This window comes from Leptonychotes weddellii, chromosome 7 (assembly GCF_054177405.1).
Source record: "Leptonychotes weddellii isolate Sample4059 chromosome 7, ASM5417740v2, whole genome shotgun sequence".
Taxonomy (NCBI): Eukaryota; Metazoa; Chordata; class Mammalia; order Carnivora; family Phocidae; genus Leptonychotes; species Leptonychotes weddellii.
Window position 1 is genome coordinate 59,672,649 of NC_138375.1, and position 14,458 is coordinate 59,687,106.

At 46.6% G+C, this 14,458-nt stretch overlaps 1 protein-coding gene across 8 annotated transcripts in view; it reads left to right on the forward strand.

Moving 5' to 3' along the window:
• Window positions 1–12,948, forward strand: part of ZNF346 (zinc finger protein 346) — a 72,333-nt gene extending 59,385 nt beyond the window's left edge. For 6 of the 8 annotated variants that reach the window (XM_081826407.1, XM_081826409.1, XM_081826411.1 and 3 more), the window contains 2 exons: window positions 6,302–6,395; window positions 9,037–12,948. In XM_081826407.1, coding sequence (XP_081682533.1) covers window positions 6,302–6,395; window positions 9,037–9,124 — 182 coding nt within the window. In that variant the 3' untranslated portion in view covers window positions 9,125–12,948. Of the gene's footprint in view, window positions 1–5,178; window positions 5,270–6,301; window positions 6,396–9,036 lie in introns of those variants that run through there. The other 2 variants (XM_081826412.1, XM_081826410.1) reach the window with 2 other exon arrangements.
• Window positions 12,949–14,458: the final 1,510 nt, after the last annotated feature.

Consider the following 14,458-nt stretch of genomic DNA (forward strand, 5'->3'; position numbering starts at 1 on the left):
GTAGATGTTCCAGGCCACATATGAGCAAGGGGAGAGATCATGCCTCTCTAACAACCCCCAAACCCAAAGCAGCCATACAAAACAGGTCATCACTGAGCAGTACTGACGAGATGGGCATGAAACAGTGGCTTCAGCAGGGTGCTAAGGAGTGTTCTTCCAGTGCCACTGAAGGACCTTGCTTTATAAACCTCTTCAAAATTGGATATTTACAGGGCGCCTGGGTGGCTCAGTTGGTTAAGCGTCTGCCTTCAGCTCAGGTCATGATGCCGGGGTCCTGGGATCGAGTCCCACGTCAGAAGCCCGCTTCTCCCTCTGCCTGCCACTCCCCCTGCTTGTGCTCTCTCTCTCTCTGTCAAATAAATAAATAAATAAAATCTTTAAAAAAGAAAAAACAAAAACAAAATTGGATATTTACATAGTGTTCCCACATACAAGTAATGCCTTCCCCTTTAACAGGATCAGCCCCATATGCTGAGGAATCTGGAGACTTCAGAACCAAGCTCCTCAGAACCCTTCTTCTTCTTCTTTTTTTTTTTTTTAAAGATTTTATTTATTTGAGAGAGAGAGTGTATGAGAGGGGAGAGGGTCAGAGGAAGAAGCAGACTCCCCACTGAGCAGGGAGCCCGATGCGGGACTCGATCCTGGGACTCCAGGATCATGACCTGAGCCGAAGGCAGTTGCTTAACCGACTGAGCCACCCAGGCGCCCCAGAACCCTTCTTCTATGACACCCTCCTATTTTGGCCTGAGACTGATAGAGACAACATAGCATCCAGCCGGCATGACCCAGGGTTCTCTTGCAGCTGACCCTTCTTTGCTCCAGCTCCTGGCCCTCCTTTATTTGGCCCTGCCCTGGTCATTTTCTCATTATCTCTGTCCACTGCCAGGACTTAGACCCTGCCGTGTTTTAGGCTGCTTATCTTAACTTGTATCCATTCTATTATCTTAAGCCAAAGTCTCCTTCCTATATCTACTCCTCCATTTGTCTAAGACTAATTACCATACTTAATCCTAGAACTGTATCCTAGGTCCTTTCTTCTTGCTTAAGGCATCTGACTGCTTTACAGACCAGCCAAAATTTTTCATGAGAACCTAGGCAGGGGGCAGGGGTATCACACCCCCTTTGATATTAACATATATATTATAATTTAATTCCCTCAGCATTCCTAAAAATAGGTATGATTTTTTCCATTTCACAGATAAAGAAGTTGAGACTCAGAGTGACTTGCCTAAGGTCAAACAGCTGATAGGACCTGATGTTGTTAAGTGACAGTATCAGTCTGTGTCTCTGGCTCTGTCTGGCTCCAAAACTTACACTCCTTCCCCCTGCCTCCAGCTCTGAGTATACTTGGCAGGAGGCTTTCCAACTACAGGACATCAGTAGAGGCACTGAACGCACTCTGACCCCCTTCTTACCCACAGAGTGGGATGCTGATCTAGGATATGCAAAGCAGTGGCTTGAGCTGACAGGGACTTCGCCTTAGTAAAGGTTTTAGGTTTGTTAGCAGCTTGACTTTTCCCTGCTGGCCTCTGCCAAAACTTGTTTGTTCATTCAATCAGTCAGTCATCCTATACTTACCTGCGGCTGCTGCACTCCAGGCTTAAGCTAGATGCTCTCACATGTAATTACCTGATTTAATCCTCACAGCAGCTCTGTTGTGCAAGTTTGATTATCCCCATTTTACAAATGAGGTCATTAGGATCAGAAAGATGAGGTGATTTGTCCTGAGTCCCACACTAGGCAGCAGCAGGCAGAGCCAGCATTGAAACTCAGGTCAAGTTCTATGTTGGGTCCAGAGAATAGTTTCCATGGGGCTCTTGTCAAAGTGTTTCCTGACAAGTATGGGTCAAATGTGAGATGACCCAGAGTGTCCAGATCTCTCCCCCAAGCAGAAGCTGCAGCATCCACCAAGCAGAGCAAAGACTTGGGAGTTTGCTTTGTAATTAAGGCTCATATGTCTCTTGTTTATCCAAGAATACCATAACTAAAGCCTGCATTTCAGGCAGTCACATCCTTCCAAATGCCAGAGCAGAGGTTACTGCGATCCTCCTCTGCTTTACCCCATCACTTTCTCTCCCTACTTAGGGCCTTTCCTCCTACATAGAACAGGTCTGCTTTCTCTGCCCCATACTGATCCCTCTGGTTTCTTCAACCACTACATAGGACAGGTTTTCAGGTCTTGTTAAATTCATATATAGCCAAGAAATATTTGTTGGGTTCTTTCCTAATATATGCCAGGCATTGTATGTACGGTAGTAAATAAGACAGGTATTGCGCATGTTCTTATGGAGCTTAGAGGTTAGCAGAGAAGATAGGCATTGATCAAATAACTAAACAAATGGGGCACCTGGATGGCTCAGTCAGGAGAGTGTGTGACTCTTTTTTTTTTTTTTTTAAGATTTTATTTATTTATTTGTCAGAGAGAGCACAAGCAGGGGGAGCGGCAGGCAGAGGGAGAAGCAGGCTCCCCTCCGAGCAGGGAGCTCGATGCGGGACTCAATCCCAGGACCCTGGGATCATGACCTGAGCCAAAGGCAGACACTTAACTGACAGCCACCCAGGCATCCTGAGTGTACAACTCTTTTTTTTTTTTTTTAAAGATTTTATTTATTTGATAGAGAGAGATACAGCGAGAGAGGGAACACAAGCAGCGGGAGTGGGAGAGGGAGAAGCAGGCTTCCTGCGGAGCAGGGAGCCCGATGCGGGGCTCGATCCCAGGACCCTGGGATCATGACCCGAGCCGAAGGCAGACGCTTAACGACTGAGCCACCCAGGCGCCCCCTGAGTGTACAACTCTTGATCTCAGGTTTGTAAGTTTGAGCCCCATGTTGGGTGTAGAGATTACTTAAAAAATAAAATATTAAAGAAAAAGAAAATGGGGGGGGCGCCTGGGTGGCTCAGTTGGTTGAGCGACTGCCTTCGGCTCAGGTCATGATCCTGGAGTTCCTGGATCGAGTCCCACATCGGGCTCCCTGCTCGGCAGGGAGTCTGCTTCTCCCTCTGACCCTCCCCCCTCTCATGTGCTCTCTCTCATTCTCTCTCTCTCAAATAAATAAATAAAATCTTTAAAAAAAAAAATTAAAAAAAATAAAAGAAAAAGAAAATGGGGCACCGGGGTAGAGCAGTCGGTTAAGCGTCTGACTCTTGGTTTCGGCTAAGGTCATGATCTCAGGTTGTGAGATCGAGCCCAGCGCTGGGCTCTGCCCCCAGCTTGGATTCTGCTTAAGATTCTCTCTGCCCGGGGCGCCTGGGTGGCTCAGTTGGTTAAGCGTCTGCCTTCGGCTCGGGTCATGATCCCGGGGTCCTGGGATCGAGCCCCACATCGGGCTCCCTGCTCAGCGGGGAGCCTGCCCCTCCCTCTCTCTCTGCTGCTCCCCCTGCTTGTGTTCTATCCCTCTCTCTCTCAAATAAATAATAAAGTTTAAAAAAAAAAAAAAGATTCTCTCTGCCCCTCCCCCCTGCTCTTGCTCTCTCTCTTTCTCTCAAATAAATAAATAAATCTTTTATTTATTTATTTATTTATTTATTTTTAAAGATTTTATTTATTCATTTGAGACACAAAGATAGAGAGAGAGAGCATGAGCAGCGGGAGAGGCAGAGGGAGAGGAAGAAGCAGACTCCCCGCTGAGTCAGGAGCCCGATGTGGGACTCGATCCCAGGACCCTGGGATCATGACCTGAGCCGAAGGCAGACGCTTAACCATCTGAGCCACCCAGGCGCCCCTAAATAAATCTTTTAAAAAGTGGGGGGGCACCTAGGTAGCTCAATTGGTTGAGCACCCAGCTCTTGATTTTGGCTCAGGTCATGATCTCAGAGTCCTGGGATCGAGCCCCACATCTGGCTCCGTGGGGAATCTGCTTGGGATTCTCTCCCTCCCTCTCCCTCTGCCCCTCCCCCCCCGCTTGTGCACATGTGTGCACTCTCTCTCTCTCTCAAATAAATAGACAAATCTTTAAAAAAAAAAAAAAAAGGAAACATGGGATAACTTAAGATGGGGGAGCAGGGATCAAGGAAGGTTTCCCAGAGTGTAAGGAGAAAATAGTGTTGGGCAAAACGATTCTGGGAAGATGAGCAAGCATCCAGTCATGGTGGTGTTGGTCATGTTAAGGATTTGGGCCTTTATCCTAAGAGCATTGGGAAGCCACTGACAGTTTAAGCATTATTAGATCATTCTGCTTACAAAGTGGAGAATGTTTTGGAACAGGGAGGAAGGGGAGTGTGGAGACCCCAGCAATGAGGATATTGTAGTAATTTATACTGGAGAAGATGGGAGCTTGGACTAAGGTAGCAGTGGAGAAGGTAGACAGAAGTAGATGGATTCAAGAACTATTTGGAAGTAAAATTGCCAGGATTTGGCTGTCAAATGTGGGAGGCAAGGGGTGCCTGGCTGGCTCAGTCAGTAGGGCATGCAGTTCTTGATCTTGGAGTTGTGAGTTCAAGCCCCATGTTGGGTGTAAGAGATTACATAAAAATAAAATCTTTACCAAAAAAAATGTGGGAGGTGAAGAAAAGGGAATAGTCAAGAATGGTGACCAGGTTTAGTCTTAAGCTATTAGGTGGATAGCCAGGTTTCATCAGCTTAAGTTTAAGATGCCCATTAGATATCCAAGTAGACAGTTGGATATATAGCTCTAAACCTCAAAGGAAGGGTCTGGGTTAGAGATACTGCCATTTGGTAGGTCAGTAGATGTTAAATATTGGTAGTTTCGTATGTTTTAGGTGGTAAAGTTAGGGGAATGAATCAGACCCCCTAGAGAGTTTAGAGAGAGAAGAGCTGAGGGTCTAAAGTAAAGGCTTCTGGAAATTCTGTCCATTAATGTCTAAAAAGGACCTGAATTCTGATTGCAATAATTTTCCCCTTAAATTCTTTTAAGGGATGTGTCTTCCAGGAAATACCTGAAGATACAAAGGAAACAAATGTAGCTGGGAACATTGGCTAGTTTGTTGGAGTAGAGGCGATCATTTGTGTTCACAGTAGCTACAGCAGCCATAATAGAAGGCTGGTTAAAAGATACTCTCCACCTCTTTACCAGACTGACACGCTGAACCCATAAGAGTAAAATAATGCTAGTGATGAAAGCTCACATTTGTTGAGCACTTACTATGTGTCAAATGCTTTTACTTAAATCATTACAATAACCTTATGAGGTTGATACTAATATTAACCTCATTTTATAGGTAAGGAACCTGAGTCTCAGAGAAGCCCCACTTTTACAAATGAGGAAACCAAATCTCAGAGAGGTTAAGTAACTGGCCTGTGGTCCTACAGGTAAGAAATGATAGAGCTGGGATTTGAGCCTAGTAGATCTCACTCCGGAGTTGTGAAACTTTAGGATGGCAGATGATTGGAAAAATGTCAGAACCGGAGGGCTCTTGAAGTTATGTGTACAGCTGCCTTTCTTGTACAGCTAATATTTGGCACGCTAGAATAAGTACAACCTTTGTGGCCAGCCAAGCCTGAGTTTGCCACTTCCTAACTCTGTGTTCTTAGACATGTGACTGTGCCTTATTTTCCTCACCTATAAAATAATGGTAATGATTCTCACAGGATCGTTGTGAGGGCCAGACAAAATTATTTAGTGTGTATGGCCTATATCAGGTACTTGGTTAATAATGCTGCTTTTTATTTTAAGTATTATGGTTATAAGTTATGGTGTAATTGGCTTATAGTTGAGAAAAGTTGAGGATCAGAAAGTGGAAGGGATTTAGCCAAGATCACATGAAGGCAGAGCCAGGAGTCCAGCTCCATATCTTGGCTCCTGACCCATGCTCTCTACTAGACCATGTGGACAAAGACCACTTTGTCATTGGATCAACCATGGTAGTAAGACAGGGTGTCTGTGGGCCCCAAGGTAGAAAGACATTAATTTTCGTAGCAGGCATTCTCATTATTACTATTATTGCAAGCCCAAGGAGAGTGACAGTTTCCCAGAGATCTCTCAGTGAAAGGCATTCTTAATGAGGCCACTTAGCACAGTTAGAAGGTAGAAAAGACAGTTAGACCAAATGTCACCTCTTTGTTCTGTCAGTCTTTTATTTACTCAACAGACAGCTACTCTGCACCAGGTCCAGTGCTGGGGATGCTGCAGGGGATGAGGAGGTTCCCAACCCCAGGAAGTACATAGGCACATAGCCTGTGTCCCCATGAGCAATGAGGCCTCCGGGATTCTCATCAGGGCCAACCACCTAACCTCACCCCACCATCCGTCATCCTCAGAAGGGCATTTACTGTCAAAAGCAGCAGTCCCCGGGTCCCATTTTATTGGATAACTAAGCACCTTGATTTTTATGTGTGTTTCAGCTGGGAAGGGCTACCCCTGCAAGACGTGTAAGATAGTACTGAACTCCATAGAACAGTATCAAGCTCATGTCAGCGGCTTCAAACACAAGAACCAGTGAGTAATCGTCCTTTGAAATTCAAGGGTCTGCAACAAGAACTCAGGTCTTCTAAATAAAAACAAAGCCAAGTATTCCTTTGCTAAAATGGAATCCTGGCAGCCTTTTCTCAGTCAACAAAAGATCAATCAGTTAACAGAAAGAAGTGTCTCCTCTTTAAGTTTGTCTCCCGTCAGCTTCTCTGCAGCCTTTGGACCTGCTGGGCTGAAGGTTTTAGTAGAGAAACATAGTTTCCTTGGTGGTCTCCTAAAAGTACTTAGGTTTTCTGCCCTTTAACAGTCTGACTAGGGAAGCTTTTTTTTGTCCCCACCACCGGCACAAAGAACCTATTCTTGATTGTCATCAATTTTGTGGCAAGAGCTCCCTCTATGGGTTATTACCAAATATGACCAGGTTTGTTCATTCCTAGACCAAATATTTATTGAACACCCTCTGAGTGGTGGCCAGAGACCCAGGCCCTGCTCTCATGACCTTACATTCTGATGGGAGGAGACAAACAATAAGCAAGTAAACAACCAATAATTACAAATTGTGATAAGTGCTTTGAAGGAAAGAGGTAAACAGAATCAGTCATCTGTTCATATAAACCTTGAAAATGACTAACATTCTTTGAGCCCCTATTCTGTTACAGGGCATATGCCAAGTAAATTCTCTCAGGTAGGGCGCCTGGGTGGCTCAGTCGGTTAAGCGTCTGCCTTCGGCTCAGGTCATGATCCCAGGGTCCTGGGATTGAGTCCCACATCGGGCTCCCTGCTCTGTGGGGAGCCTGCTTCTCCCTCTCCTCCCCACTTGTGCTCTCCCTCTCACTATCTCTGTCTCTCTCTCTCTCAAATAAATAAAATCTAAAAAAAAAAAAAAAAATTCTCTCAGGTAATCCTCACAACAGCCCTAAGAAGAAGGAATTATTACAGACAGAGGCAGCCACCATTCCAAGTGATAGTATGAGGCAGAGCCTATAATTCAAACTAAAGCTTGTCTGGCTCACAGCACACTCCTCCAAGGCTTCATGCTTACAAGGAGGTTGTGGCACCATGCGATATGAGGAGGCTAGGGCCTAGCCAAGGGAGGGCTCGCGTGGGTCTGTCCCTTCCTCTCAGAAGGGAACTGGGTAGTGTGGACAGTGTGCCACTACGTAACTTTCTGAGATGGGAATATCCCCATTTTATAGATGAGGAAACTGAGTTTCAGGCAAGCAAGTCTACTAAAATGATTTCTTTGACTTTGGTGGTAGGTTCCGTATTGCTCACAGAGCTGAATGAATTAAAGGTGGTGGAAACACAGAATATTAGAGTCAAAATGTCCTTGGTCCTCTCTGCCTGAAGTTTCCCCTCCCACATTGCAGCAGGTCTTCTTATTTATTTGTATATATATCTTAAATTGGGAGGACTCTTGAGGCTTCTTTTCGATATGAACTTGACACAAGCCCCTGCAATCCAGCGGGTGGGGCTCACTCCCATTTCAGCACACCCTCCTTGCAGCTTGACTGGTGGCAGTTTCAGTAGACCGCCTGAAACCAGCCAGAGCCCTACCCTGGGGCTACCCCGTCTTGAAAATGCTAGAGTTTACCATTTTCTTCCTACACTTTGAGCTATGGGACTTTGGGTGAGTCAGTAAACCTCTCTGAACCCAGTTCCTTTTCTGTGATATTATAGATACAATTTGTTGAACACCTAATTTAATCTCATTTAATTCGCAATAGCAGCTCTGAATTAAAGACACACAAACCCCCCTTTTCCAACCCAAGGAAACCTTACGTCAGGTAGGTTAAGTGACTTGCCCAAGATTGCACAGTTACTTGGAGTTAGACCCAGAATTCAAATCTTTTGATTCCAAAGTGCATTCATTGTGCTCTGCCATTCCAAGTGGAGCTTGACATGAAAGTTAGAGAGAATGTATGTGCAGTGCTAGTACCAAAAAGGGGAGCTATTAGAGGTAAGCTTTCATTCATTCAACAAATATTTATTGAGTACCTATTATGTGCCAGGCCCTGTTTGGGGCACTAGGGCTACAGTAGGAACCAAGACCAGTAGTGTTCCCTGATCTTTTGGATCCCTATCTAGTGGTAGAAGCAGATCCTAAACAAATCCATAAACAAATAAGACAATATCAGGTGTTGCTAGATGCTCAGAGAGTGGGATGGAGAGTGACAAGAGAGCCACTTTTGACTCAGTGTGGGGGAGAGAATGATCAGTCTGTACTATCCAGGTCATATAGGGTCATATAGAGCCCTGTAGGCAGAATAAATGGCTTGATATAGTGGAGAGACATGGGCTGCCATCCTGAATCATCCACACTTTCAGAAAGCTTATGGGGCAGGGGGGATTTTTTAGAATAACTAGAAACAACAATAAAAAGCTTACTGGGGGCAGGTGACTTAAACTTTCTGAACTCTAGTTTCCTCATATATAAAAGGGGGGTACTATCTCCCCCCCTTGGAGAATTGCCATGAGGATGAAATAGGATGCTGGAAGCAAAGCATTGTGCAAGGCATGCAGTGGCCCTCAGTAAAGGAGAGCTGCCCTCCCTCCTTATTACTCCAAGGCCCTGGAAGAGCTGTACTCTCTTTAGAATCAACTACCTGGAGCATCAGCCCAGCCGCCACAAACTGACCCTGTGCATTTATTCCTTCTCAAATTACAGGTCACCAAAAACAATGGCATCACCCCTGGGCCAGATTCCAGTGCAAAGGCAGACCATTCAGAAAGACTCAGCCACGTTGGAAGACTAGAGATGTTTCTGTCTGGCATCCCAGGTTGAACCAGCCATGAGCCAGCTTCCCGTGACCATGGTCAGCCCTTGGCTCCCTCTTCCTCGTTTCTTATACCTGGAGAACATGTAGGCCTAAGGCAGGAGTGGGCCACAGGTAGCCTCTGATTGGTCCAGGGAAATCCACCCCTGCTTTTCCCCTTTGGAGTGGGCCCTGTAGGTCAGGACAAGAGAAGGGGGTGAATCCTGAGAGGACTTGGGGCCTCACAGGGTAGTAGTTTGGAGGATGGCCTTTCCCCTTCCCCAGCCTCTTTGGGCCATATGTCATGAGCCCCAGGCCTGTCTTTCCTCTGCAGGTCAGTTTTGAACCGGTCTCTGCAGCTAAAGAACTGAGCTCTCCCTGGGCTCTAGGCAGCTCCAGTGAAACCTGGCGCTTTCACACCAGACCTTGGCCTAGGTGGGAAAGGGTAGATGGAAATGGCTGCTCCATGGACGCTTTGAGCTAATATGACACTCCCCTTTTCGCCAAAAAGTACAGGCTTTCCCGAGCCTGCGACCAGATGCTGGCCAGTTAGACAGCTTTCTGCCCACTGTGCAGTTTCCTCCTGGAGCAGTGATACAGTCCTGGCAGAGCAGTGCTGTCCTTCCTGCCCCTTCTCCACAGTCCCTGAATGGTGCTAAGGATCTGCAGCCGCTGGGGAAAAGCTAGAGCTGGAGGAGGCCTCAGTACCCTGTGGGGTCATGGAAAGCTCCGGGGGGGGGCTTTCCCCTCCTCTGTCGGAGAGGTGCTCTGACCCAGGGGCGTGTGGGCAAGTCCCCACATGCAAAGTCCTTTGATGGTTCTGTGCCATGAAGGCAAACCGCCTCGTGCCAGCCCAGCTCTGAGGTGCGTTGCTGCTCCTGGCTCCCTAGCCCTCTCCTTCTCCTCAGGCAGCAGACCACCTGCCCAGGTTGCTGTGGTGCTAGCCCTCTCCCATCATCCACCAGGAGATTCCTGGGTACCAGGGAACAGGATAGGACCCCCAGGGAAAGAAAAGAGAGCTGGTACAGGTTTCTGCAATGAGGAAAAAGATGTTTCCCAGGCCCCAAGCTTCGATTTCTCCAGCTCTGCTGTGTTTTATAGCCGAGGACTTCACTGGGAGTGGATTTTTCCTTGTAGCTTTCAAGTAGGAATTCCAAGGAGTGTCACCATCATAGGCCCCTCTTCATTGAGTCAGAGAAGCCCCTAGCTGCTCTCATGGCCCCGTCCCCCGATTGCCTGTCCCTTTGCCTGTGAAATGCCTTTACGTATTGTGTATGGGTGTGTGTGCGTGTGCTTATGCTCTGTCTCTTGGTCACTGAAGCATCTAAATAAAGAATTTCTCCCATGAGCCAGACTGCAACTTAACAGACCTGGGATTTGGTGCCAGATTGCCGTTGGATCTAATATGTGTGTCATGACCGCTTACCCTCACCCCTCTCAGACTCCCAGGGCTCTAAATACTGATCTTAAGAGGTGGCACAGAGATAAACATCTAAATTGCTTGGCAACCTTGTTGAAGCCTTCCCAGGTGCCCTAAACTTAATACCACCTCATCCACTCATCTACTTCCTCCTGTCACTGAGGGCTTTATGGAGGTCTTTAGGGGGGTTAAGCTGAGAATCTACGTTGTTTGAGAGGATCATTCTGGCTGTTCGGTGGAGAAGAGATGCAGGGGAGCAGGACAGGAGACAGACGGGGAAGCCAAAATGGAGGCTGTGTCCAGTATGGCTCTCTCCAGGCTAATCCCTTCAGGGCTGAGACCTAGCCTCTTTCATCTCTACTTCTCTAATGTGGAGTGGTGTGTCATGAAGTGTTTGTTGAATGAATGAATGTATGAATGAATGAGGGTGTATAAGGAAAGATGGCCTTTCCCTACACAGCTCTTACTCGGCACTAGGTTTGTTCCATCAACTTATAGGCCTAGAGATTCTTGCAGGAAGCTTTTCTATGACCCAGAAATGAGCTAGGGAAGGAGTGAGTGTGATGGCCTCAGGAGCCCTTTGTCCAATGTTTGTCTCAGACAGCCAGATCTGAGAAGGGTACCCAGGCAGCCTCAGCCCCCATTCTTCACTCAGCAAACTGTTCTTGGCACCTGCTGTTGACAAGCTGGGAAGGGCCCTACGCGGCCCCCATGGTGGGTTCCCAGCTCTCAGCATTCAAAGCCCAGGACTGTCCCAGCAGTTTCCCTGGAGTCCTTCTTACCTTATCCAGGGTGTCAGAATCAGCCTCATCTATCAGGCAAGGAAATGAAGGGCAGAAGGGTGGGTGGGCTGCCAGAGCATGAGCCCTTGGCGCATAAGACCTCTTAGTCTGGATTCAGGAGTCTCTGCTAGCCGTGTGCCCAGCCCTGTTGGCAAGAGGGCACAGGGATGAACATTTTCTTGCCATTGGGGAGCTCACACACTATAAAGATCATTATGGCAATGGTCAGAGGATCATAAAGGGTGCATTGAGAATGCCCAGATGTGGGCACTAACTCACCTAAGGGTATGAAAAAGCTGGAGAAGTTGGGAAACTTGCATTTGATCTGCATAACAGCCTTTTGAACTAGGTAATGATATTCCATTTTATAAAAAAGACTCAAAGAGGTATAGTATTTTGCCCAAGGTCCTGCCACTAAGAAGCAACAAAATGGAGAGTGGAATCCAGTTCTCTAGATTGCTAGTCTGGAACCCTTTCCAAGCAAGGACCAGAATCCTTCCCACAGGACCCCTGGGCCTGTGCCACGCACCTTCTGGCAGGACTATGGTCTTACAGGGCAAGCAACCATAAAATAGATTGGACAAGGCTCAGTGGTTATTTTATATTCCAAGCCCCCCCATACTTCTCATAATTTTACCCAAGATTTCCAGTGTATTAGACTCCAGTTATAACTGTAATAAACTGAAATCAAAATGATTAGCTAAAAAGGAAAATTTATTGATTAACCAAATGAAAAATTTCGGTACAGGGATGGCTAGATCCAGGTTCTGACACAGTGTCTTCAGGAAGAATTTAATCTCACTCTGCTTTCCTCTGTGTGGCCTCTTTCTCAGGCGGACTCTCCAGAAGGTAGCAAGATGGCCACTGGCAGCTCCAGGCTTGTATCCTGATAGATAGGCAACTACAGTACAGAAAAAACATCTTTTCTTACTAGTTCCAAGAAAAAATTCTGGATTGATTCATTAGCCAGCTTGGCCCTGTTCCGATTCCTAAACCAATCACTGCAACTAGGGGAAATGGTGCCCTTATTTGGGGCCTGGGAAAGAAGGAGCTCCACCTGAAACACATTGACTGGAAGAGAAAAGAAAGTGTGGGGCTCCTTCCAGACTAAGGGAGAAGAGTGGATGGGGGTGGGCAAAAATAACTGCTTTAAGCCATACCCAGAAATTGTCTTTATTTAAATACCACTTTTCCCTTACTTCTGAGCTACATTTCGTAATGTGCTCTAATTTTTCAAGTACAATTTGATAATCCTTACATATGTGTGCACATCTGGGCAGTCACCCTCCAGATCAAGATACAGAACATTGCCAGCTCCCCCAAAGTTTCCCTTGTTCCCCTTCCTAGTTATTATCTCCCAGAAGTAAACACTGTTTTGACCTCTATCACCATAAATTAGTTTTGCTTGCTCTTGAATTTTGTAAAAATGGAATCACATCCTCTTTTGCTTAATATTATGTCTGTGAGATTCATCCATGTTTTTGTGTGTGTCAGAAGTTCATTTTTTTCATGCTGTGTAGTAGTAGTCCATTATATGAATACACCACAGTTTAGCCATTCTGTTGATGGACAATTGGGTTATTTCCATTTTGAACTATTATAAATAAAGCTCTTATGAAAAATTTTGTATGTGTCATTTGGTGTGCATGTGCACACATAAACCCAGGAGTAGAATTGCTGCATGATAGGATAGGTGTGTGTTTAGCTTGTCTAGATACTACCATATGGTTTTCCACTGTGGTTCTACCAACTTACCAACTTGATAGCACTTGGTATTGTCAGTCTTTCTAATATTGGACATTGTTGTGGCACGTGGGAATTTGAACCCAAGGGTTCATATTGACTTCACATCAGGGCGCCTCTTACTATGAGCATCCCTGGGATCAGATTTGAATTTCCCTAGCCTGGAATGGTCTCTCATGTCAGTGCCCAGGACCCACAATACCCAATCCAACAGGTAAACATCAGAGGGAGCTCATGCCCGTGACTCTGGTGGCTAAGAAAGGTCTCATGGAGGGAGAGGTATCAGCCCTGAAGAGGCGGTCTAGTGTAGCAGCAAAAACTCAGGCTGGAGTCAGGCAGCCGGGTTCAGGGGTTCAGATCGTAGCTCTGCAGGGCTGTGTGATCTTGGCAAGCTGCCCTGTACCTACCCCTGAAACATTAGTATCTACCTTAGAGGGTTGTTTGGGGAATTAAAAGACTAGATGCATATGAAACAATTACAGTACCTGACATATGATAGATACTATGTAAATGAGGACTATGTAAATGTTCCTTATATTATTGGCCTGAAATAAGCCCTGGGTCTCCCTGGGGATGTGAGGCCAGAAGGACATGGCATCTGGCACAGAGTCCTGTATTAAGTGTCAATGATTTATGAAATGCCAGAAACCTAATTCAATCTGATTGGGGGGCGGGGGGGACACGCTGGCCAGAGGTGGCTCTTCTCTGGCCTCCAGCCAGAAGTCACCTTTCACTGCTAAGGACCCTCAGCTTAGCCCAGGCATCTCAGGGGCACCTCAGATTCTGCAGCCAATGACATCTGAGGAGAAGACAATGGAATCATGCATGTAAAGCTCTTAACCCAGAGCTGGATGAAAAGCAAGTTGGGATGTAATAACCACTCAGTGCAGACACACAGCTATGTCTGTAGCCATATAGCAGCCACGAAGCATGTCATGGAGGACACTGGTCTGGGATTCAGTGTCCCTGGGTGTTGGTCTGAGCCCTGCCACCAACTTCGTGTGACCTGAAGCCTTGCTATCTTCTGTCAGGTTGAAGTTGTAAGAAGTCACAGTTTGAGCCCAAGTCCTGAAGAGGTGGTGATGGATGGGCAGTTAGGGGTTCTCCCAAGGAGGTAACAAAGAAAGCCCTTCCCTCACAGCAGCCCCTACCAGATGAGCTGTTCCCATCCCTAACCAGACCTTCCTTCTGTTCAGCTGTGTCAAATAGAGTAGGAAAAACAATTTTTCCCTTGGGCCATCTCTCCACCTAAAAACCTCACCTACTCTGCCCTGTGCCAAGCCCACGTTACAGAGAGGGCAGGCATGTCCCTGTTCTGGCACTCCGAGGCTCACCGACCTCCACAAATCCTGCTTCATCTGTCCAGGGGCTCCAAACTCAGAAGAAACC